General features: G+C 37.8%; 1 protein-coding gene across 1 annotated transcript in view; it reads left to right on the top strand.

Moving 5' to 3' along the window:
* Positions 1-27,322, top strand: part of LOC120516042 (vacuolar protein sorting-associated protein 13B-like) — a 614,714-nt gene that overhangs the window by 485,107 nt on the left and 102,285 nt on the right. Inside the window, exon 30 of the mRNA XM_039737477.1 lies at positions 917-1,031. Within this exon, the coding sequence (XP_039593411.1) occupies positions 917-1,031 (115 nt within the window). The remainder of the gene's footprint in view (positions 1-916; positions 1,032-27,322) is intronic.

Genomic DNA, 27,322 nt, shown 5'->3' with positions numbered 1-27,322 from the left:
TTCTTGGAACTCTTAGACCTCCTGTTCACATGCATGGCCAATTTCTGTTGGGCATTACTTCAAACACCTTGTGGGTAGGATGCGGGAGTCCTCTGTACTCGTAATGGAAGTCTGTGAGTTTTGCTTTTCTGTTCAGGGTAAGCTTATAGGCATCTCTTGAAAATGTCTGAGTGCTATACTCATCATTATGACTTTGTGGAAGCTGAAGGTGGCCATGTGTTGTGTGAAATCAGCCTTACCTTATTTTTAGCAAATACAGTGGATGTTTTTTCTCACATTTTGTTTGATATCCAGGGCAACTTACACATCACAAGTATGCAGCACAGTTGTTTTTGTATTTCTTCTAACTGATTCATATAAATTGGATTAAATTGCTTGTCCTGTGGTTTACGGGACATTGCCTTAACCATCAGGGGACTTTTCTCCCTACCAACTTAAAGCTAGCCTATATAACATCATTGTATAATGAACACCAGCTCAATGCACTACAAAGGCACCCTGCAGCTGTCTTCATAATTTTTTTACAGTTGTTGAAAATTAATTAGTCAAATGACCATGTGCTTTACATTTACATTGCCTACACATAATCCTGGTCTGTTGTTACTGTTGTGTTTTTCCAGTTTCAGCCCAAAAAGAATTCTTCTGAGAATGCAGATCTTTGGAACAGTACAGTAGATCTAGCCCAAGCCTAGAGTGGCAGCTGTTGCATCAGATATTCTGTTATTAAAAGGGTCAGGTTCTCGTGTACTCTTATTCTATATAACACCTTTCACTGATAATACCACCACAAACTACTTTATAGAAAATCAAACAAGATAACCAGAATGAAAACGTTTTAATGAATTTCTGCTTATGAAAAAGTTGCACGTTCATGCTGTGCAGTTTGCTCCACATAACGGTTTGTCTCTGATTATAGCTGTAGGATTCCTGAAAAAAGAAGACACCCTTGTCCTGAAGCTGGGCTCTTTAAGCATGGCACCTCAAGCGGACAACCCTCTAACCAGGACAGCACTGAGAAAAGACATCTATCAGTAAGAAAATGCGGTGTTTATCTTCATCTTTTAGAGGGGTTGGAAGGGGTGTCTTAGTAAGTCAGCATGAATTCTTTTTTCTTAATGCATGGGAATTGAGGATTGCACCAGGCTATTTTTAGAGAGCATTGAACTCAAAATTGTGCCAGCAATTTGTTTAAATGTGTCACTCAAAATCTGTATAGCTTTAGAAGCAAGTCACACTTCATAAAAGTAGACATGAAGTTATTGCTTCTTGTAGAGTGCTTTCTTTAACCAAACTGTCTTTTGTTCAAAGGAAATTTAAATCAGATGAGGTTAGTCCTTTTTTTTAACTTATCCAGTGGTACTATATCTTTGCACTGTGGTTTAGCTCCCCAGGAGTTGCGGAATTTTATAAATAAAATGGAAGCAGCCAGCTGAAATACAAGACAGTTGATACACATTGTAGTGCCACAGGGATCAAAGCTCTGAGAAAAATGTGCACTTTTGATGAAATGTTCATCATGAGCTCATTTTCTTTGAGTGCTAAGGATCTGGATTTTGTCTCAGCTCTGAGCAGTTGTAAATGGGTAGCAATACTGGCAAACATGTGTCTAGCACAAAATTAAAGCAAAGTATGAACCTCTTCATAGCAGACACATGCACTGATGAATTGGAAGACACCTCTTTTCACCCATTTATAATACCTCTTTAATGAAGGAATAAGGTCTACATTTAATATAATGTATGATATTCCATGGAGAAGGCTAAAAGAGACCATATGCTTAAAGCACAGTGTTTTTATTTCAGCTTGGTCCTTTAGCACACATTGCATGTGTAAGAATATTTCCTAACTGCTGACTCTGCCTGTAATATTCCCAAACCCACCCACTATTACTGTGGACTCAGATGCAGCAAAACCACCACCACCACTACTCAGCATCCTGATACTGTCATCATGTTTACACTCTTCTTAATCACTTATATCCTGTTTTCTGCTGAACACTATGACTGAAAAGTGCTATATGAGTGCCAACCCGACACGGGAGACACACTGATAAAATAAATAAATGTTTAATTTCTATTTTTTTACCTGCGGGCAACGCCTTCCCCGTTCCCTCAGGCACAACGCAGTGCCCACAAGCACAACTCCACACAATACTTTTGTCTCTTATTCTTCCTCCACCCCTCCTCCTGTCTTTGGCCTCCGGAGTATTGACTGCTGTCTCCTTTTATAATACACCCTGCTGGTGTGGCGGAAGGACTGCTCATAAGGGCTCAGCAACTCCAAGCTGCAGCACCCCCTGGCGGTACCTGCGGATCCCAAAAGGGCTGCACCAAACTCCAACTCCCATGAAGCCCTGCGGAAGTCCGAGGCAAGCTGCAACCCAGGGGGGTTGCCATCTAGTGTCCTGGGGGAGGTAACGTACTGGCCATGCTTGCTCCCCTGGTCCTCTCAGCATGGAGGCGTCCCGGCTGGGCAAGGACCCCGGCCGTATGCTAGAACACCCGATCCCATTCCCTCCAGGAGATGCAGTCTTGGAGCACCTTTAGCCACAGGCACATTCCACCATGGTATACTATGAAGCACCTCTGGAAATCTTCCTTCCCGCTGCTATTTGGCAATTCAGAGCCTTCTCCTGACACCCTAAACTAAATGCTGATATTCATTAAGAGTATTTTGCAGTTTCTACACAATATACATTGTTTATTTATTGATTGTATCATTTGCCCTAAGTATGTTCCCATATACTGCTGGTTCTTTGACCTTTACTGAGCTAGGATGGGATGACTTGTGTGGGAAGAGGGGATTGTGTCATTTTAATGTGTTAGACCTTCCCTGTGGCATTTGTTCTGCATGATCATGACTTCAGTGGTGGTCATCTTTACCTGAGTGAGGATTGTGGAATTGGTGCCACATCCCACATAGCTGATGCAGAATGTTGTCTGAAAGTATCGGTTATGGAATCTTATGTTTTAGGTGAGAATGATAGATAGTTTAAGTTTTACTATTATAAAGGAGAATGGTTTAATGCAGCCTTAAAAATAATGAACTTTCCTTCTTGAAGATATTGTTCCACCATACTCTAACAGTGTGGTTTTGTTAAGTTTTCCAGGTACAGCTCATATGTGGTTGAGACACTTTTGTGTTGCATTTTTGGTCAGTTTGCTGCTTAAGAATGGAAGCTGGTGATCAAATTCCAAAGTGCCTCCAGACGGTAGTTATTTCTAGGGACTCATATACCTTGCCAGGGGCATCTTTTGGTACAGGATCTGACATATAGCCCTAGACTCTTGTGGACCTCATTATTTGATGTCAGCGACCACAAGGAGAGCATGGTGGTAAGTGACAAAAAGGGTCAAAGCAATGAAACAAACTTGTTTGGCACCTGTTGAGGTGATAAAAGGATAATTTTCCCATAATTACTTCCCATTATGTTAATATCCTTCCTTTGATATAAATTTTCCCTTAGCCATCCATATTACCATCTAGACTTCCCAATGTCTTTCAGTCACATTAACCACCAATCCTCTCACCCATCACTGCCAGCCACCACACCTTTTCTTTCTTCATCATGCTTATTCTCCACATCACCATTTTATAATTGATTATACACATAACTCTGTCTACACCAACTACTTCCTTTTTACACTTCTCTCAGACTTTGTTTCCATAATCTAGGGTTTGCAAAGTTGGTTATGGTTGGCTGTAGTGGCTTCAGGTTTTTGTTCCAACTCATTTGTTAGGATTCTCCATACTTAACTGCTTATTATTGTCTTAAACATCTGCATTTACTGTTTTAAATTACTTATTTGCAATAAGATGCAAATGACAAAGGAACAAGCAGGTTCATTTAAATTGTTTTTGTTTAAGCTGATGTGTATTCATAGTGAACTAAATATTTGGAAGAAAATTAAGGACTGAGAATTGCTAATCCTCTTAAGACTACTTATCATTTGAATGATATCTTTGGAAAGAAAAAAATGTATGATATAAGAATGTCCTGACATGACAGGATAAAACACAGAAAAACTGTAAAATTGAATAAGCTCTGTTGTTCGCAAAAATTGTTTTCTAATTAAGCAAGTGCAGGAGGAGCAAAAGCCTGCAGCTCCTGTGGCCCTCCACAACCAACTTTGTAGATCCATGCCCTAAAATATGCATTCCTTAATTCTTGTCTCATACCACCCTCTTCTCTACCACACCTTCTCTCTTATACTTGCCCCTTAATCACCTCTCATATCCCCACCAGCTACCCTAAACCTCACAGTCATGTTTTACAGCGGTTACCCCTCCATTCCACACACATCGCCCTCCATGTACATGCCAAAGTAGAATTTGCCGTTGAAAATACCTGTCTCTTGTCTAATGATTGAGCTAAAAGATAATTTATAAGGAATCATTGTGCACAACATCAGGGCCATAAGAGGTTGTGTAATCACATATTATATATTATAGTATATGTGTTGATTCTGTGACACTATAGCTGTGATATTAGATAGAAGAAATTAATGTGTTTTCCTGTATTAGTAAGAAAAGACTTAAAGGAAATGTTAGAAAATTAAATAATTTCTGTTGTGGCCAAGATCAAAAATGTCTGGTCCAGAGGACTACAAATCATTAATTTTTAAAGTCAGATAATGAAGACCTTTTTTAGGGTTAAAACAGTAGGAGTTGTCTGTATTCAATCAGCGTAAAATTAGTGAGAGGAAACAAATGCAAAAGTTGAAGTAAAACAAGGATATAAAAGCCTAACTCTTAGCTATTTTTTTTTCTTCTGTGCACCCTCAAATTTGTAATTTTATTGAGGAGCTGAGGTGGCTATTGTTTTGTAGTGTTAGGGTGCTAAAAAGTAGCAAAAAGAGAATTGCAACGTGAAATACAAAAAGTCTGCTACCTTATGTTTACTTGAGTACTGGAGGAGTAAGCATTTTAGAGTCATTAGTGATGAGGTTATGGTTTACTGTGATGTAACAAGGCTTGCTGTCATTACCAGAGAGCTGAATGCATCACAATGCATAATCCAATTAAAACACTACTAATAGAACTATATGAGATATAGCTGTTTATACTGATTGCATATTTTATTGAACAGGCACTTGCAGTGGTTTACAGATTTATTTTAGATTAGGTTTTGTTTCTTATATAGTGATTGAAGCTCACAGGACCAAATAAGGAGATCCCCAAAGCCTTAGTTACTAGGAAAAAAAATATTTTTCTTTGTATCTTAGGAATAATGGAAGCCACAAAGATGGATTCTCTAGAAGTTGCTCTCTTAGTTTAAAAGTAAGCCACAGCATGTATGCATTTTTTCTTATAGGCATGATATTTAGAACTATATGCAGCAAGGCCTGGCCAATTCTTGTACACTTTACACTGCTCTGTGCGTGCTAGGCATTTGGATTTCTTCAGTAACCACACCTGTATGAAAGCACCTGCTTTTAATAGATTTTTCACCCTCATTCACTTCATACCTGTATTGCATATCATATTATGATGTCTGGAAACAGAGCAGTGTTTTAAAGGTAAGAAAAAAAAATCAAACAGCATACTTAATAAGCCTTCATTTGGAACCAATTAACACTTTTGCATGTGATCACAATAAAAAAATATCACTTCATAACGCTGTTTGTCCCAAGTGAGCCGGTAATATGAGTTATGACAGAAAGCTCGGCTCTTGCTCTCTCCGTCAGCCGCGCAAGGCCATTGTCAATTTACACAGCTGAAATCGTTTTTCTGCTTTTTCCAAACATGTGAATGTAACCTAGGAAATGTCCTGCATGCTTTCATTCATAGCTTTCTTGTGGTATTGTTTTCTTTAAAATCTCACAGATCTTTTTTTTTTTCCATGGAGATCTAGCTCTTGGAACACTTAATCTAAAGCTCCTTGCAAGCCGGAGGCTTGACTATCTCTGAGCATTTTTTTCTGTTTTTAGTCCTCTGAAGATTTGCTAGTTGGCTTATGACTCAACAAAGATTTCCCCTCCAAACCATTTTAATAAAGGTCCATTGGAATTACTGTAGTTTTTAATTTGTCTGGTGAGCACCACACACATTACAGGTATTCCATTAACACAGCCTATCAAACATTAACTTTATCATTCAGTAACATTTGGTTTATAGTTACTTACAAATTGTACATGTTTTGTAAAATTGTTTCTTTATTTCTAGCATTCGAGCAGTGCCTGATGAAATGACTCATTTAGGCTTCCACAGCAGGTCCCCGATGAGTATTAAAGTGGCAGTCAGACATTTTACACAAAATAGTGCGTGACAAAACTTTCAAATTAGTAATTGAGAGATTTTAAACTCTGTGGCTTCTAAGGTTGCTGGTGGCTATTAGACATTTACTCATCGGTGGTTCTTTACAGAGTCCTCATATTTTTATAGCTCCCTGTAATTATTTTATTGGTTTTCTTTGTATTATTAGTTGCTCTCCTTTAGTTTTAATGTCAAAATTAGATGTCCTCACATGTTAGGAAACAATACTGAGAAAAAGTTGAGCTATATAGTACAACTTCAGGTTGGCACAATACCAAACTTTCAAACTTCGATGCAATATTATGAAAAATACTGAAATTCCATAACAATTTAGTATACAAATACGGCATATAATGTAACCCATTAAAAATGTATTTAAATAAAATGACATGTCAAAATCTTTATATTGATGGAAACAAATTATAGAATTTTTAGTCTTTAAATGCAAATACTTAAAATCTTCTGTAAAAGTTAAGAGTAAAGTCCTGTAAATATTAAAAAGTAAAGAAGAATTTTAAATCCTGTCAATAGTTTTTTTTACATTGATGAAAACAAATACTGTTACCTAAGTAGTACAATGAAATGTTACAAATGTTTTTAAGTGTTAATTGAATAAGTATTACAGTATTTTGTAAACAGTATATATTCAAATATTAAAACAAATATTAAGCAAACAATCAAGTGACAAAAACACTAATATGTTCTTTTGTAAGCAATTGTTCCTAAAAGTAAAACACAAAATAGACCACTAACACACTTGAAGACTTTGCATAAGTACGAAGAGTGCATGTTGCATTTTTGTGTAAAATAACTGAGATGTCTTTATAACTTCCAAATTTTTGCAAGCTAAGACTAGAATTTCAGCGTGCTTTTCTGTGAATTGTATTTTTGTTGGGCTACAAATGATGCCTTGATATACTAAATACACGCTCTGAAGCACAGCTGGAACTATACGAGCACACGGAGGAGTCTTGCCACTGTTTCTGTACTTGATCACTGAAAAGTTACAGCACCTTACATTTTATAGTAAAAGTGATGAAAAATAATTTTAAAATTGGTCTGAGTTAAATTAAACAAAGTGCTGCGGAAGCACACTTCACATCGAAAGGTTAAAAATCAAGGTAATCAATGGAACTCAAGTGCTAAATCAACAGCACAGAAAAAAAAATGCAGACCTCTGTCTTGATGCGTTAAATGTTTGACTACAAATAACATTTTAACCTATAGAAAGTAGAAAGGTTGTCACATCTCTACTTCAAATGCAGCAGTTTAAAGGTTTATACTTCTTAATTTTTCTATAATTTAGAAATAAGATACCTCTTGAAATTCTTTGTATTAATTTGCATGTCAGTCTTTCAAGTGTTTGTCTGACTGGTTCTGTTAGCCCCTTTAGCTGGTATTTTGTGGTATCAAATCTTGCATACAGGCTTGCATGTATCTAGTTGTTTTCTGTCCTCATTTGCCACAATGCCAGAGTATTTCAAGACACTTCTCCAGCTACTCACGTTGTCAATTAAGTGTGCTTTTGAAGGCTCCGAGGGCACTGATGTTGCTAATACTTGTGAGTTGGTAGAAATTGGGGGTACTACTCTATCTGTGCCAACTGATAGAATACGAGGCTCAACTGTCAAGGGTTAGAGTGAACCAGAAGTGCATTCATAAAGTACGCTATTAATTTGATATCATGAAAAATGAGTATTGATGTAAATTTAACATGTTAAAATCAATACTTGGCGATATTTCAGTACTTTTGATAGCTTTTGTAGCGCAACAGATTATTTTTTGTTCTTTATCTAAAACGACTTACAGCCTTTGATAGATGCAAATGGTTATACAAATTTTTAGTTTTTCAAATTGAAATACAGGCATGTGAAGTGACTTACTCATGTTTACACAGTGTCAGTAGTAGCATTTGAACCCACAGCCTCAGGGATTGAAGTGCAGTCTTAAACAAATGCTCCACACTGCTTGCCTAAAAGATTGAAAATCCTTTGTTTATCGAAATAATTTAAGTCAATCCTTGTGCTTTGGATCACTGGTAGTGGGTTCACATTTTCAAAGCAATCTGTTTGTATATTTTTAGTTTTCCTTTCAGTGTGTGCAACACTCTGCATCCTCACACTTTTCAGGCAGCTGATTTTTCTTTATTTTGAACTTCAGGTCAGTGCTTTTAAGTTTTAAGCAACAATACAGTGTATGGGCTCTGTGCGCATGTCTGCAGTGTCGGCATGTTTGTGTATGTAAGTGAATGGCAGAAGCCCAGACTGTCCCAATTTCCTCTTGATCAAAAGTAGAATGTTAGCTTATTTACAACATGATTTCCTTTCTAAAAGAAATTCTTTGCTTTACTCCCTTGGTCTCCTGTTTGGTTTGTCTGGTTTATGTTTTATTTCAAATGACAGCCTGTGTTTTTGTGAACTCAGAAAGGTTTTACCTAAGGTAATATAGAAAGTATTAATGTTTCTTGGGCTTAATATTTTTAAACTTGAGTTGAGTCTGCTTTGTAATACAGGATGCAGTGTTTAACAGAATGAAAAAATAGAACAAACAGTCCTGATATTCTTCTTTTATTGTTGTTTTCTTGCTCCATGATCCGTGAATTAGGTTTGTGAAATCTGGAACTAAATCTAAAGCATCTTAAAAACTTTGTTTTCGTGTATGTTTCATGTACTGTAGTTCTGCCTTTGCCCAACATTATGTACAATTTTTTTGGGTTATAGTGGTGTACACTATAAAAAGAATTCTATACAGTAAAATAAATCTTGTGACGATTCTTTATAGCTCCACATTTCTGGGTAGCAGTACTCAAAATGATCCTACTTAAAATTATGATGCCAGGCTACTTTGTAGCACTGTCATTTGTGCTTTTGCCTGGGTTCTTGTTCCGATTCCAGTGGATGTAGGTGTGAAATCAGGTTCGGTGGAAAATGGGCAAAAAGACAAGTTGGCGAAAGACAATCCGGCGAAGAAACAGCTTGGCAAAATAGAACTCAGCGACATCCTTTACCAGTTAGGTAATAGTTAGGTTCAAAGAGATTCTTTAATTACATTTAAATGACAACGTGATTTAAAATGTTGAAAATAAATGTATATAATTGACAAATGAACTTTATTCTGCAGATGGAACAAACTCTATCTTACATTATCTTCTGCAACCGAAATTGCTAATCCTTTATATAAATTGTATTGATTGTAATCATATAATAAGGTTATTTAGAATACAAAAGGTGACCTGCGAGTACGGCTTAAGGAATATCTTTACTCTCAACGTATTGGGACTCTCGTGAAGCAAGTGATTCTGTGGATTTTCCGGCGACCTATGTTGTCAATTAAATATCATTAAAAAATCTCTTTGCACCTATTACCTAACTGGTAAAGGTTGTCGCCGAGTTGTCATTTCGCCCAGTTGCCCCTGAACGGTGAAATCAACATAGTCTCCATGTCTCTGTATATTTTTCTCCCTCATCACAAAGACCTTTGTACCAATGTTGCTTTGTCTGTCAGTTTTCTCTATGATAGGATGACATGCTATCCAAGGTTAGTTTCTGATGTATGCCTGAGGTTGCTTGGATTGCTGGGATCAACATTGGTCCTTGTGACCCACAACTGGATTAAATAGGCTAGTAATGGTATGAATGAAAAATGTTGTAACATTCCAGATAGCGTGATTGATCAGAATACATTGCTTTCTGTAATTTCAAGCAGCTTGTTTAACAGGTGAAACAACCTCCTGTTCCTCTGCAAAGAATAAGGTGTCAAATGGTCCATTGGTTTATATAGCTTTATAAGCTTTATCAAAGCATCTTCCAGTTAGACAATTTTAAATTTTTATAGTGCTTCTTATAATGTCCATGTGAGGCCTCTCAATAAATTAGTAAAATGTGTGTGGTAGTATTGACTCTTTATCTGCCTAGTAGTTTGTTGTTTGGCTGTTTTCAGACACAATAACACATGTTACAGCTTGTGTCATTTCTGTGATTTTCTAATTGTGAAGTCACTAATAGTATATTTCTCATCCCTCTAACAAATGTAATAGGAAAATATTGAGCAATGATATTGTACTTACTGCAATTGGCAGCAGTTGTTTCTAGTATTGTAATCAGGAGAGAAAGAGCAAAATCGGGGAAACTAAGCTAGTCATAACCAGATGAGCAAGAATCTAATAAACAAACAAAAAAATCATAGTGAAAGTTGAAGAGAAAACATTCAGAATGAGAGATGTAAATAGTAGTCAGAGACAGAAATGATTACACAAACAAAAAGAGCATTTTATGTAAACAAGTAAATAAAACTCTTGAGTCTTTTAGTTTAATTCAAGCTTAGACTACTTGGAAGTCTAAGGGTCTTGCCTTAATGCCACTTGATACATAATGTCAGCCATCTGTGATACCTGATGTCATCTTTAACAATATCTTAGCAACTGTCACTCCTAAAGTCTCAAAATGGCACTGCCCATAGGAAAAAAAGTTAATGGTGCCATGGGATAATATTAAAAATAACTAACTAACTAAATTACTGGTTTAGATTCAGTAATACAAGTTTGTAAAAATAGGAATCGTCCAAAATTCTATTGTTTTTAAAAAATATCCCATTTCAGATAGTAATGTAGACCTTAATAATGCAGTCCAGCACTTAGATTACACACCTGAAAGAATATTTTCTTATGTTATTAGATTTATTTTTAATTTTTTAATTTATTGTTGTCATTTTCATCCAGCTTCAAAGTCGCTGTTCTGTACCATAATGTGAGATCTTAGGGTGTTCAACGCACACTCTTAAATGATGTTTCATTTTCACATAACCTTGGGATTCGCTATGATGAATTCTTTTAGATAAGCAGAAGAATGGCCACAGTCAATTTAATTTTTTTTCTCAATTAAGGATGTTACTAAATAAATAGGAATCATTGAAGAAAAGCTAATTAAAAAAGGATGTCGAATATAGTTTAGTATTGAGAGCCAACTAAAGGCTTTATATGGTTTAAAGAAGACAATACCTAAATGAATCCAGCATCCTTGTTGAAGGTCATCAGCTTCTGAATACTTTTTTCGTGAGAGTTCGGGCTGGGGTCTATTCTTATTTACATAAACAAACATTTTTTTCTGATGCAGAAATGTATATATTACTGTCTTAAATGAAAAATTTCATTACTTTTGCCTGCTTTTAAGGAAAGTTGGAGCCAATGTTGACCTCAAACTCAAAAGGTAGGGTTCAAAGCTTGCACAGGTCCAAAATGGGGTTCAAGCTTTAAATGTTCAAAAGTATCTTAAGTTCTCAAAAATACACAGACTCTCCATCAAGTGATAGGATGAGCATAAACTTATGGCTTAAAGGAATGCTCTGCTCAAAAATTATACATTTGTATATGTTCCCTGCTCTGTGTAGTTTCTAGTGATGGCCAAGAAAAAAAATTTGTCTTATGTTTTTATACAGAACAAGAGTTTATGATATAATGGAATCAAATGGTGACTAATGCTGTACAACAACAAACAATGTAGAAAAAAACATCCATACAAAAAAAGAAATGAATTCTCATGTTTCTCATGTCACATAACCTACATGTCTATTATCCAGTTTTATGCTCAAAACAAGCAAAACACATGCATATTTTGCTAAAAAAATGATAATAGTTACTTCTGGAAAAATCAGCATACATCGTAAACAGAAAATAGATTCCCATAAGACTTCTTTTGAATTGAAGGCAGGGCTCTTCACCAGTGAATTAGGGGGAGAGACAGATGCACATTGTTTGGTATTTTAATATTTATACTTTATAACTCTTCTTTGTTTCTGATTAATGTGACCTGTTTGAATGGTTTGGACACCATAGCCCCTTTTTAGTGGGATCTCTACAAGATTGCCAGACCATAGCTCCACAAGCTTTGCTTTCAGTAAATGTCATGCTTATGTAAGTTGTAGCAGAGGTATGCATACATTTACATTGTTTTCACTCAGCTTTTATCTTTGATTAATCTCACCTTTTGCATGCTTTGCACTCGTATCCCCATGTGCACATGAATGTTAATTGACAAAATTGAGAAAACTTGTCAGAGTATAAAAATCAGAGAAAAATCTATAACTTGACATCAGTTTTAACTCTTATTCTCTTTTGCTGCTGTTGAGTTATATATTTCTAAATTCAAAGACCACAAAGAGCATGTTGCTGGACATTGTTGTGTTTGATTTTAGCCCAGTTTATTTACTTTGCATTAACTTATAGTTTCGTTTTTGCTACCATGTGCAAGGTAACTCGGGTAGCTACAGAAATAGATGTCCCCAGCAGTTATTTTGTGCAAAAGCTACTTAATATTATAGGCACAATTGAACATAAGCAATACTGTGGTAAGATGAGCCTAAAGTTTGGGAATCAAGATCTTCAACTTTTTTACTACAAACTAATATATATATATATATATATATATATATATATATATATATATATATATATATATATATATATATATATATATATATATATATATAAACTTTAAAGATTTAAATATAATTTAAATAGTCTCAAAATGACACAGGGCTTAACAAGATTCAGCAGAAAATGAAAATCTCAGTGTTGATTCAGGACCTTGGACTGATTCAGAATCTTTAGCTTTTATGTCTGGGATTCATCAACTGTATGAAATTTTCAAGTTAATCTATGCCACATCTGTTTTTCAGTCTTAAAAGGCATTGAAGAAACTAATGTTACTTTGATCAGTAACATGCAAAAAAAGGAATGGGCCATGGGGAAGTGGAATAAAGGAAAGGAGCAGAGAAAGAAGCTTAGAGAAAGGGGTTAAGCCTTAAATTTTCATTCTTTAGGGTAGCTGACTGCTTTAATTATTAGTACTGATTCACTTGTCCACATTAAAGTTTGTGATTAGAATATGAAGAAAAATAAAGCAGTCCTTTTTTCAGACTGTTTTGAGTGAACCAAACTTTTTTGCCAACTTATATTACCATACAAAGTCCAGTGCATATGAAGCCAGCAGAAGAGGTATGGGTGCTTATTATTATTCGGAAAATGAAATATTACAACCTCTTAAGGGGAAACTCAAGTCCACCCTTTGTGCCTATTTAGGAAGTAGGCTTCTTTTTCAGCTTTTTTGTCAAATGTGGTGCAAACATAATAATAAATGAGACAACTGTGTTATAAAATGAACATAATATCCCAAGGAAACCTTGATAGCTTAATGATTGCACCACAAAGACCTTCACTACAAACATATACAAGCCAGAATCTGTATATTTTATTATGAAATGTTGACTCACTCACTCATCAACAAAAACACTATTTCCCATTTATTTAAAAAGCTGAATTTTGGCAGAGCAGTAGACAGCCACTAAGAAAGGGCATGTTGATAAAGTATACCAATATTTAGCGATAACACACCCTCCAATAAAAAATTTGGTTACATTATAAAAAAAGGGTTTTTTTTGTTTGTATTTGCTGATATTTATTAATATTCTGCTGTACCTGCTCTCTGCTATCCTTAGAGGTGATTTTATTCAAAAGAAGGACACAGCAGAAGCAAATGGCAGCACCACTATCCATTAGAGTGAAGAGATGACTATGGCAGAGATGGTGTCCTATACCGGAAGAAAGAAAAATCACATTTGTGGTGTAAACTGAGGTGTGAAATGGAAGGCAAACGTTATGTGAAGCTTAAGGAAGATGTGAAACTCAATGACTAGCAAGCACACTATAAGCCTCGTGTTCCGGTTCCAGCCACTGTGGTTGTGAGCATACATGTTGCTTCACTAGAAGCAAAAAGGAAGGGAGAGATGAGCAGAGGCCGGAGTTGATGTCCTCAGATCCAAGACAAGGGGAACCAACGGCGCAAGTTGAAACTTAACAGGTCCTTCATGAGCTACTCAATTATAATATTCATTTTCATCTATGAACCCCCACCCCAACCCTTTGAAATCGTTTACATTACATGCGTTTCTGCTTACTTTGAACAGGGATATTCCCCACAGCCCCTGTTATACTGCTAAAATTTTTTATATATACATTCACACCTTTACACTTTAAAGGGGGACCCTGATCATTTAATAAACCTCCAAAACATAGTACTGGCAGTTATTTTCTTTTACTTCAAGCACTAGAGAAATCAACTGCAAAAGTAAAAATATTCAATTCTTTGCATGGGTAACCTACATTTACAGATTGTCATTGCAGTTTGTATTAAGTTAAAATAAGATGTGATGTGTTGAACTTTATTGACTGCCTTTAGTTATGGCACTAACTAAGAATACCACAAAAACAAAATACTTAAGTGAGCGATATGAGTAAGTGAAGATCCATCAACAAAAGCCAAATCAGTAGGAAAAGCAGGAATTTATCTAATGTAGAAATGTTTTACTCAATGCAGTTTTGTATAGCATGTTTAATTGTAAGCAGCAGTAGTGATGGTGACTTACAACATTTGAGATACAACTGGTTACATTTGTTTTTAAAACTGGGGCACAGGCAGGTGAAGTGACGTGCTCATGGTCACACAGTGTCAATAGCAGGATTTGAACCCACAATCTCGGGGTTGGAAGTCCCAGGTCCACTGCCTTAACTACTACACTATACTGCCTGCCAATAATATTAGCCCTAGGTTTAAAAGAAAGAAAAAAAAGGGGAAAAATTACAAATGTCGTATACAGTAAAGTCAATAGTAGAACTGACACTGATCTGATTAATTGACGGCACTTTAACTGAGGCCCCATTGCCTTGTGAAATTTCTTGGGAGAAGCCAAGTAACACATCTAGTTTGAAATATAATTATGCTCCCCATACCATATAACATTCTTCATTTTAGTGAAATGTATTTAGCAAGTATATGTGAGCATTATTTTGAGACTGAACTCACTCCTATTTACATAGGTTAGTCCATTTTTAAATTGTATTTGTTTGTTTGTGTTGTTTGTTTTATTTTTAATGTATATATTAAGAAAAGGTGTGCAGCACCTTGACACTGTGTGTAGCACTAGTATCTTTATTCTACAACTCGACTTTTAGTCTATATTGAGCTTGCATAGTATCCCTTTGCTTATTATAGTTGTCCTCTGGATCCTTCAGTTTCTTCCTTATTTCTTACAGGAATACTCTTTCAAAAAATGATACACTGAGGTACAGAAGTACTGGTTCAACACTATGACATGAAAGCGATTTCTAGAAGTGTTTCTTTAACACCATTTAAGTAAAAGTATATGTTTTGGATGTTGTAAACATACGACTGGATGACTTGGCATATGTACCTATTCACTATATTTGCTGTCAGGCATCCTGCAATTTTGGTTATTCTCTTTTTCTTGGTTTGGGGTTGACTTCTTGATTTTTGGGTTGAGGTTTTGTTGTTTGACATTTATAGTAAGTGTGCTGGCATTTTTAGTGTAGCTTTCTTGTTTGAAGTTTTCCTTTTAATTTTTAAGCTAACATTTAATTTCCTCTTGTTAGACTTTACCATTGTAAAGGCACATTAGTTTTTTTTGGCTTCTTGACTACTTCAGTGTTATTTTGTTTCCTGGTTGTTCCTTGTCATTCTTGCTTGTTTCCAATTACTTAATTATCATTTCATTATTTTGTTTGTGTGTTTTAAACCATTCAGTTAAGGATATATTCTGCTTTGTTTAATTAATTATTGCCTTTTAATATTTCTACCTTCAGCCCTTTGCTGCTTAATAAATTCTCATTTATGTTCAAGTACTCTTTTAAGTTTCTTAAAAGGCTAGCTAAGGTTACCCTTTAAGTAAGCTTGTGCTTAAGAATTTCTTTAATTATGTTCATGCTTAATTCCAGCTTTTTTTTTTTAATCAGGTTAATTGGGCAGTCCTTAATGGTAATCTTTACACTTACCCTAGTGTATGTTGCTGAACACAGCACAAAGCAATAGCTCACATAAATGGGAACAGTGACAAGATCTAAAAAGAGTTATTTGAATATTTATCTACCATATAATAAAATATTAGTGTGTGTGTGCGCGTATGTGTGTGAGACTGTCTGTCTCTCTGGTCCCTTTACGCAGTCTGATTTGTCAGATTGGCTTTGGTGATGCAATCGACATAGTAAGGTCTGGGTAAGAGAAACTGAGACACACAAGAAAAAGTAAAGCAGTAGGAGGCATGCTGAGAGTCTCCTACTAAAATGAGAAGTATTTGCAAGAATACAAATGAAGTTTTTACTGCAGGTAATTGGAGCACATCTATCATTGGTGGTGGTCGAAAAGTGGAGAGGAGGTGAGCATGACGCTTTGAAATGACAGAGTCTGCTGGAAGCAGGCGTTAAAGGAATATGCTTGAGAAAGGGTATGCCAGACAAGAGAGATTTAGACACATGAAGACATCAAGGAAAGGCCTACTAGCAATGGCAAGATATATCAAATTTTAAAATGTATTCTCTTGCCTGTTTTTGACAGTTAACCTGGCTAGTTACTTATAAAACAGAGTGTCATGAGGTGCAGCCATGACTTTTACAGTTTATTGTTTCTTCTCATTCATTTATTTTTTAATGGTATTCTTATTTTATTCTTCTTTTCATTTATGAAATTTGTGTACCACACTATTCTGTTGAGAAATGTGTTATATCAGAATAAATTAAATGGAACTCAGTGTTAAAGCAAATGCAGTAGTGTAGTAGTTTATTTATACATTTTTCATAACTGTAATATCACTTCAGAATAAATAACTGCAAGTTTTAAATACCTACAAGTTTTCAGAATGGAACACCTAAATATCTGCTGGGTACCCAAATCAATTTACATCTTAGGGAAAAAAAAATGTGCCAGAACTTTAGATTATTAGTGATCTCTGTGCATGTCTTTGTTTCTTTCTTTTTACATATGTAGGATGTAGTGATCCGTTGCACTTACCACAACTTTCAAATTGTTATTGGCCACATATCCAGTATACAGGCGAGTCTAGAGTTATAGCAGTTTTACAGATATAAATGAGAACATAAAAAATCAAATGAATATCAATTAATTTTCACCTGGCTACTTCCTTTTTTTTTACTTACAAATCAACTAAATCAGTTTTGATATGGCTGAATACATAGCAGCCATCACTAATGGTGTAGCTATTTTTAACCATTTTGAGTTTTCATGTATAAATGTCACTGAATGTTACCGGCACCATGTGCAGTTTGCTACACATCAAGCTCCGTCAGGGGACAGTGGAGCAGTATAAAATACTCCTTGTAACACCTAGCATCCTATGTATGTTTCCCAGGTGTATAGACGCTGGAGCTGGCTGACACTTTTAGCACATCTCCTATGAGAGATCAACCTTGAATCAGTTATGGGTTTTCTTTAGGCCATCTTTATGCCTTTTCCAACTCTATGAGGTGCTATATCATTATCAGAAATGGAAGGATTTTTAAGCATAAGATCAACATATACAACACATAACTGTGGTTCATTTTAAGTTAAATTATTTGTGCTTTGTGATAAAGTATAATAGTATTGCTTCACTGTAAATTTATCAGTAGTTTTGAAACATTTTTCTTTTTATTATACAGTAAATGTGTGTACAGTGACACTAAACGTACGTACATGTACTAAGTAGTGTAAGTAGAAAATTAATTATAGTTACTCACCAACAATGACACGATGACTTGTCTGATAACAATGAGTTTAATTTTACTGCACAACAAAGGAGAGCGTTACAGCTCTTCTAAAGGAGCCACTTCATGCGATTGTGTAGCACTGCCGTCGTTGTTCTTCTGGCAGCCTTCAATCCTTATTACATCCACTTACAACTCGTTTTGCACTCTGGTTAAAAGGACACTGCGGCCGTAGATCTTATATTCCTTTCCTACTTTTTAAATAAAAAGAATCGTAGCCTCATTGATGCTGTAATGGTGTCCTACAGTGGTGTAGCGTTTCCCTTCCTTCAACAAATCTAAAACGCAATCGTTAACATCTTCCCTTGGCGCTTGGGCACAGACCCTGAAGCAGTAGCAGGAGCAGATCGTTTTGGAGCCATAATGAAGGGCTTGACTATGTACAAAGATAAACACAAAAGAGCACAAAAGTCTTTACAAACTCTTTACACAGCGAAACACGTTGATGCTGAATGAGCAAGACGAGACTTTCTGGTTAACACTGCATTCAGCACACCGGAACTTAACTACGTGCTTTGATTGGTTAGCTTCTCAGTCATCCGCTAATAGCGTCCCTTGTATGAAATCAACTGGGCAAACCAACTGAGGAAGCATGTACAGGAAGTAAAAAGACACATTGTCCACAGAACCCGCGAAGCAGCGAAAAATCCGCGTTATATATTTAGTTATGCTTACAAATAAAATCCGCGATAGCGTGAAGCCGTGAAAGTCGAAGCGATATAGCGAGGGATTACTGTATGTGTATATATATATATATATATATATATATATATATATATATATATATATATATATATATATATATATATATATATATAGTGGCAAAGGCGCTATATAGGTGCCAACCCGGCACAGGTGAAAATCAACAAAAAGATTTTATTTTTCTTCAGCTGGGGGATCATGTCTTCCCCGTGTTCCTCAGCTACAGTACAGTCCCAAAACACAAAAAATTGAAAAGCATTCCTCTTCCTCCACTCCTCCCAGACAGCTTTGTCGTCCTCCTCCAGTGTTCCAAAGTTGTATCCCCAATGCAATCCAGGGGGGCTGCCACCAGGTGTTACGGGCACGTAGCGTGAATCCCTTGGCTGCTCCCCCAGATCTAGCGTCAAAGGGGCATCCCTTTTGTCCGTGACAGTACCCCTCCCTCAGCTGAGCCCCATGGGGCACAGCGGCTCGTCCCGCAAGGGCTGTTCTCCTCCTGGATGAGGAGTCGGCATCTTTGGATCAGTCCCGCCCCAGCCGCACACTCAGTTATCACTGCGGCGTCACGTGTTGGAGGTGTAGCTACTCGGCATGCGGAACCAATCAATACCGCGGCCCTTTTGCTTGTCCCCCCTTCATAATCTCCGGTACAGACGTCACTTACCTGTACCGCTGCATCAGTCCGGCCAGAGAATCCAGCACTGTGCCACCTCAGCCATTGAATTATAGCCCCTAGGGGCATGCCGACCTTCTTCTCCAGCTGCTGTAGCATCTCATGGAGCAGTCCCAGGGCCAGGCCTACCTCGCTCGTATTCGAGCTCGTCGCGCTGTGGATCGGCACCCCCAGGCCACTGACGCAGATCCGGCCCATCGCCAACCATAAAGATCCCGTCTTCTGGACTAAATCCCATCATTGTGGCCTGTCTTTGAGGCATGCTGACCCTGGCTTGTTTTTTGATAGTGGGTGGGCAACCTTAGAGTCCGCTTGGCTTTCTTCCTCCCCATACCGGCTCTGACAGGGTTATGGAGCCCATAAGTGTCGCGGCCTCTCTGCCGCGTGTGTGCGCTTCCATGGTGTCGTGGGGTGCGCACTTCGCACTCCAAAGTAGTGCACGTGCCTTGCACTGCTGTGCCGGGTCGCCACACAAAGAAAAATTGCAGGTCCCTGCCTCAAGGACGGTCAGGAATCCTGCCGACTACATCAGTGTGGCAAGGGCGCTATATAGGCGCCGACCCGACACAGACTGACACCAGAGGCACAGGTGATAATCAACAAAAAGATTTTATTTTTCTTCCGCTGGGGTATCACGTCTTCCCCTTGCCCCTCAGCTATAGCACAGTCCCAAAACACACCAACAGAAAACCCAAAAACACATTAAAAATCACTCCTCTTCCTCCACTTCTCCCAGACAGCTCTGTCGTCCTCCTCCCAACTCTGGCGCGCGGAGTGGTGACTGTCAGCTCCTTTTATAACGCACCCGGAAGTGCTGCAGGTGCTAGTTGCCATGCCTCCAGCAGCACCTCCGGGTGCGGCTGTGGTCCAGCCCAGACGGGCTCGTTAAGCTGCATAGCTCCCCCTGGCAGTAGGCTCGGAGTCCAACAGGAATGATCTCCAGTAATCCAAAATTGTGTCCCCGATGCAACCCAGGGGGATTGCCACCAAGAGTTCCGGGGGATGTACCGTGAATCCCATGGCTGCTCCCCCAGATCTAGTGTCAAAAGCGCATCCCAGCCGGGCATGGGTCCCGGCTGTCTGTCACTATATATAATATATATATATTGTGACAACTCTACGGTGGTATGCCAGCCACCCAACCCAACAAAGACAAGCACAAGAGGCACACTTACAAAAGTTCACACTTTTTATTTTCTTCTTTTCCAATTTTGCACAGCACATAGTGCACAAATCGCCACAAATACAGCTCAGTCCTTTTCTTTCTCCTTCCCTTACTCTTCTGCCACCTCCACTCCTCTCCTTGCAAGCTCTGTCCTCTGCCTCCCGACTCTGGCTCCCCAAATGGAGTAAGGCGGCCCCTTTTATACTGTACCCGGATGTGTTCCAGGTGCTCGTTGATGGTCTTCCTGCAGCACTTGCTGGTGTGATGGAAGCGCTCAATGGGCACCCGGAAGCACTCTGGGTGTGCCTGGTTCCTGTTCCTAGTGCTGCAGTCCAGAGCTTAGCAACCCCCACAGGGTTGAGCTTCCAAGCTCTGTTCCCGTGGCCCCAACACCCACCAGGACAGCTGCCCTCTTGTGTTCCAGAGGAGATACGGCTCCTCTCCCGGTCCTTCCACTCTTTGGATGTTCCGGCTCAGCATGAGCCACAGCTGTCCGCCACTATATGTGTGTGTATATGTGTGTACACGCATTTCAGAAGTGCTTCTGTTTGCTTCGGTATGTTTGTCATTTTGATTAATGCAATACTACTTGGCAATACAACTGTGTTAAGTGTTTGCATTTCCAGTAATATTGACTTCTTTTAGCTATTTGTTTAGACATGCAGTTAGAAGGTAGGTGTTGTGTTGCCTAATCTGTAAATGTATTGTTGTTATTAGGCAGATTTCTTGATTTGGATGTTTTGAATACTATTATCTGTATCTCTTAACAGCAGTCCTTTTGAGAGGGTATAACACACTATTTACTTCAATTGCATATTTTGCTGTTCATATTTTCATGAGTATAGCTGCCAGTTCTTTCAAGCTTACTTTGACTTATACACTATTGCCGTAACGCTGAACATCAGAGAGCACATACAGTATCTGTGACAACATATCTTTCACGTTTACCATTCAAAGCCAGCGTATTGTTGTTTTTTTTTTCTTGAATCGGGTTATGTTTATTTTTAAAACATACAATGCTATCTCTGCACACCTAACACACATATATATGCCTAATAGGGTTTTTTTAGGAGACTTTTAACTGTGGACAGTGCGTCATAAATAAAAGCTTGCTTTCTGTTTGACCACGTTAAAGAGAGCACCACGAAATCACATAGTGATACCTTCACGAGGTTTTAGATTGTTTTAGGAATGTGACACTCAGTGATCTGTCTCATCGTTCCCACCCAGTTTTAAGAAAAACTCATACATGATTGTCTCCACACATATATATTATGCATCTGGCTTCAGTGAGACTAATCATTTGTTGATAAAATTGTTATTTTGTAAATTCCGCAAATCCAATCTATATATATATAATTCACTAAGGCAAGACATCCATGGAAAACACGCCGGAAGGGGCTTGGATTCACTAAGCCGCCGGCAAGTAAGACACCTATGGCGCACGCAGGAAGGAGTCACACCCACTAACTCCAAGAAGTAAACAGTCTTTAAAAACCAAGTTTTCGGTTATGAGACACGACCGCGTGCACCATAGCAAACTGTTTTACACGCTACATACAGCAATTCGCATCCACGACAAACATGCGTCTTCTTAGATGCTCCTGCAGGAACACAGAAAGTCTACGTGAGTCACAGGTGCATCTGGACTGTGCAAAGACGACGACGACTCAAGTGATGAGTTGGAGGTGGGCACATGAGCGATGGCGGTCTGCCAGTTTTCAGTCACGGACGATTGTGTGTTGGTTCGTTCCGTGCATTGTTACAATGTTGCTTTTCTTGCTGATTTATTACATTACCGATTTTTCAAATGTTAATTTTCTCCCTGTGCTTAAAAATCATTTAAAAAACGGCCTGATTATGAGGTGTATGGTACGCTGCGGGTTGGCTAGTAAGCATTAAATCAGTAGCCATGCACACAGAGATACTTTTCATTTAGGCAATAAATTACACATTTACAAAGGCCTTCTTTAACTGACTTATGTTTGTATGCACACAGTATATTTATTGATAAACCCGCCTGCACAGTATAGAATGCCAGCAAGACCAAATTAACTTGCAGCATACTGCCTATACTTCTATTTAAATGTTACAAGTGTAATTTTCCATGAAATGGCAGCACACCTTCTCTACACTATTATACTTAGTTGCATTTTATGAGCATCTGGGTTCTGCAATATAGTGTACATCAAATAAACATATCACTTGTTGCTTAGCAATGAGTTATTATGTTAAAGTGTGTGTCTTGAGTTCATCACTGTATCTATTTATACAGTGGCATCTACAAACTCACAGTTGAACTGTAAATGACTTATGGTCCAATTTCAGAATCCATATAATCCAGATCCAAGGCAGGTCCCAGTCTTGAACAAAGGCTGTAATGTATCAGGGCACACTTAGCTCTGTGCATGTTAATAGTAATCTATCCCCCAGACAAAAAACAAAAGAGTATAGTATTTTCAGTCTTGCTTAATCAAATTCTAGGTTCCAAATATAAAAAAGAAAAACTACTACACAAGCCTAAAGTACATACTGTAACTCTAATTAACTGCAGGAAATAACTTCAAATGACAAAGTCAGATAGGGTGATAGACAATAGTCATTTTGATCTTCCTGTACAAAGGTTAGCCACTTCTTGTCTATAAGAAGCACTCATGTATTAATGCATACAAATCTCTGATTAATTTGATAAGGTAGCCTGAGTACACAATACACAGTAAGGAACTCATAGCCAGTGATGGATATCATTGTTTTCTTTTTTGTTTCTTTCTTTTTCCTTTAACAGCTGGTACAGAACAGACTTTTTTCTGAACTCTCTTTAAATACCATTTCATCTCTATTACCTCCTCTCAGCAACACACTGAAATATCAGAAGCTAACCGAGACAATAGGCATTCAGAGAACTACAGCTGTGATAACAGCCAAGGGTGCACAGATAATTGGAAAGCGCAGTAAAGCAAAAATAGACTGAAAATATTACTAGTAGTCATACATATCTTAAACACAGACACTAACACACACATACAAATTCAAAAAGCAGGCTTTTATAGTGACAAAACGCCTCCCTTGCACATCCTTCTATTGTTTTGTAAAACTTAATACAACATCTTACAAAATGCTTGCCTTCCAGCAATCAGTACAGAAGACTTGAGTGATTAAAGTGAATTATTTACAGGCTGTTCAAATGTTGTTTTCAGCAGTGCACATTTGGTACAGGAAAGAAAAAAACAATTTCTTATGCAAATTTAAGTAAAACGTTTGTCTACTTAATATTAGTAAAATAATTCTGTGTTCCACTTTTTCATTTCTACTTTAACATTTGGCTACTTTTGCCACCAGGCTGCAACAGGGTTACATAATAAAATACTATACTCATTTTTCCTACCGTTTCTAAGTTTAGTTCTTTGCTCAGACTTAATGGTCTGTGTATTCAAGTTCTCTGTGCCTCTTGCATTTTCTTGTACTTTTTTGGTTTTGAGAAGTTGGTCTGTTTGATTACTCTGGCCTGTCATTGATCTGGTGGAGTGCACCAGCTCACCAAGACCAACTTTTTCTAAGTTCTCAGACCATTGCTCAGAATCATTTACTTGTACCTCAGTTGACATCCGTGTTTCGCCATATATAATAGTTAAGTCCTTTTAATCACACAGTCTCTAGAGAGAAGCCATCAATCCTTGGTGTTAAGTGTAAGTGGCAAAACCGATGATATTGCAAATATGTTTTTTTGCAATTCTGTATTTAATGGTGTCTTTTAATGTAGCACAGCATGATGACACAGTGCTTAACCCTGCTGCCCAAAACTTGTGGAATTTGATTATTCTCATATCTTCTCACTTTGTTTTGGATATAATGGCTTCCTGTCCCTTCGACCATAGACATGGGTGCAAGGTTAGTTAGCAGTTGTAAATTGACACTGTAAATGAGCATGCTGCAGAGGACTGCTGCAATGTTCATAGCTGGTTCCTGTCTTGCACCTGGTTCTACTGAGATGGGCTTCTGATTTAGAGTACTGTATGTGGATTTTGTAGTGGATGGATGAATGTTTTAAATGTTTGCACTACCAAAGTGTTACGTCAGACATTTAGAATCCAGCAATTCATGACATTGTATAGGCGATTCATCATCAGATTTCAAGATTAAAAATAGCCAGAAATCAACAAACCGATCCACATAAACAAGAATTTACATATCTTATATAGTGAAATTGAAACAGTTTGTTTTTTCTTATTTCAGTCTTTAGACTTTCTTAGTTAGTCAATTGATTTTCTTTCTTTTGCCTTTCATTTATTATTTGTGCTGTTATTTAAATAAATATATTTTCTTGCTGCCAAAGGCATTTCAGTATCTGTTAGGTCTCTTCTAAAGTTCACGGTCACATTATGTTTCTCATCTTATAGTGCAGAAAACTATAGAGCATGTGGACATAGTTTCTATAACATGCTTTTAATGTTCATATGCTATATGTGTCCAGTTTTGCCTCATTTGCTGGATTGGGGTCTGTTTTTTCACACTTCTTCAAGGCTCAGTGCATAACTCTGGAATTTAGCCCCACATTTTAAACCTTTTGCCTAATCTTCCCTTTTTTATGATTCTTCTGTGAAAACCTGGCACATCTGGGACTGATACTTTCCTTGTGCTTTGAACCTGTGTTACTTAAAGGCCAGAAGGATTTAAATGCAAAAGCGGTGTGCCAGCCCCTTTGCATTATTCTTTTATTTTTAAATAAATACTAATCTTTTAATATTTTTATTTTCTTCTGTTATATAGTTCCTTTATGTGTGTAATCAGTTCTTCATCACTGCTTTTTCATAAAGAACCATTCAAGGTTGTTAAGGATTTCAGGAGTGTTTTATAACTTGACTGTGATGTCTGCTCAAAAGCTTAAAGCAGTGGCAGTCTAGGAGACTTTCTAAGGAGAACACAGTAAAGCATCTTTGGGATTTAATCCTGTTCTATAAGTGTATGTACTCTAATATTTCCACTCCTATTTTTTGTTAGTGGTTACCCAGATTCAGTTCTGGCAGTGCCAGGCACAAGTCAAGAACCAAACCTATACAGGACTCCATTACATTAAAGAATAACTTAATAACTGCTCACACCTATATACAGTGATCCCCCGCTATATCACGGATATATTATTATTATTATTACTTTGGGGCTCCGCCCCCTGCTCACTTCGCTTGCCCACTCCCGGGTTTGGTTTACCGGATAAACAATTTAAAGAGATAATTTTCATGGGAATTGTTACATATGCATTATTTTCATTTTTACTTTAAAACTTTTGTAAAAACAATATTTGTTGTTTATTTCCTGCCCCAGGCGTGGTTATATCTCTTTCTTGTGGGACGTATAACGCTGCTCGCGTTGTAACGGGTGGGTTCTGAACGCACGCTAAAGAGATACGATTGGTTCAGCTGCTGTCTTGCTGCTGCTGCTGCTGACTAGCTGCGTTTTCTGCTTGTTGCGCTTTGCGTCAATCATTCGCATCTCTGCTGCTAATGTTCTGAAGGGGGGTGGGGTGAGATTTGAATGCACGCCAAGGAGAAGAGTTCGGATCATCTGCTGGCTTGCTGCTGCTGGCGAGCTGAGTGTTCTGCTTGTCCTTGTTTTAAGAGCCCGGAGCACCTGAAGTGTGTCTGCCAAAAGCATTCCAGCAACTGCTAGGTTAGATGTCTGTGAACTTGTTTTAAATTGTTTGCAAGTAGGGCATGACGTGCAAAAGTCACCATCTCATGGGTTTTGCTTCCTAAGGTTGTAATGTCTAGTCTCGCGTGTCATAAAAGTGTCTCTCCGAGATGATCTGGTCTTGATTGCTTTGCTCAACCCCCTGGAGGCGCGCTACACTCCTGCCACTTTGCGTCTCTCCCGCTCGGGTTGTGGAGGGGGGGAGCTGAGCGCACGCTAAGGAGAAGCGGACGGATCATCTACTGGCTTTGTGCTGCTTCTACCAAGGTGCATGTTCTGCTTGTTGCTCTGCGCGTCGATCATTTAAAAGCCTGTACAGCAGCTATCCTTCTGTCTCACTGCCTTGTCTCGTGTGATGTTAAAATGTCTCTCGCAGGACGTCAAATTGTCTTCTGAGAAAATCACATCTCGTCTCCCTGCCAAGATTTTTTTTTTTTTATACTAGAGAGAAGTTATTCATATCCTTAGCCCGACATCCACATGTCATATGTGTTTACAAAGTGTGTTTTAATAAGTTTACATGTGTTTATAGCGCGTGGGAGGGGTATTTTAAGGCTTAAACTGTAAAAAAAAAAAAAGTTCACTTATATGGTCTTTCTATATCACAGATTTTCTCCTATGGCTAATGGGTCTGGAACGTAACTTCCGTGATAGGTTAGGGATCACTGTATATCCACCTATATTCATAAAAGATGAATATAGAGTCACCAGTCAGCCTAACAGCAAACACCAGGAAGAAATACACTTCAACATGATAAATGAACAAGGAGAATGTCCAGGCCTGGATTAAAAGTCAGGTTCTTGAAGCCACCCACTGTACTACCATTACTCACCTGATTATTTATTATGCTGTCTCTGTTTATCTAAAATATATGTTGTAACTAAGCTTTCTTTAAGGGCTTTTTGTAAGGTAAAGTTACGATTACTTTTGTAAAATTTTGCAAGCTTATACTAAACATCTCTCAGAGATGTGTCATATCACAATCCCACTAGACTGAACTATGAAAGTTTATGATATTTTGCAACCTGCAGTTGCATATCATAATATTCACGTAATATGAACAACAACCACTTTGAATTAACAGAAGAGTGCAGTAGACACCATTGTTCCTTCATAGCACTTGAACTCTGGTTTAAGACTTGGTGGAGGTTCACTCTGAGTGGCATTAGCATGCTAAGGTGGTAGGCCTCCACCAGTCCAAACACACAGTGTTAGTGTGATTAGTTAGTTTAAATT

Source organism: Polypterus senegalus, chromosome 15 (genome assembly GCF_016835505.1).
Source record: "Polypterus senegalus isolate Bchr_013 chromosome 15, ASM1683550v1, whole genome shotgun sequence".
Classification (NCBI taxonomy): Eukaryota; Metazoa; Chordata; class Cladistia; order Polypteriformes; family Polypteridae; genus Polypterus; species Polypterus senegalus.
This window is presented reverse-complemented; position numbering and strand designations above follow the sequence as displayed.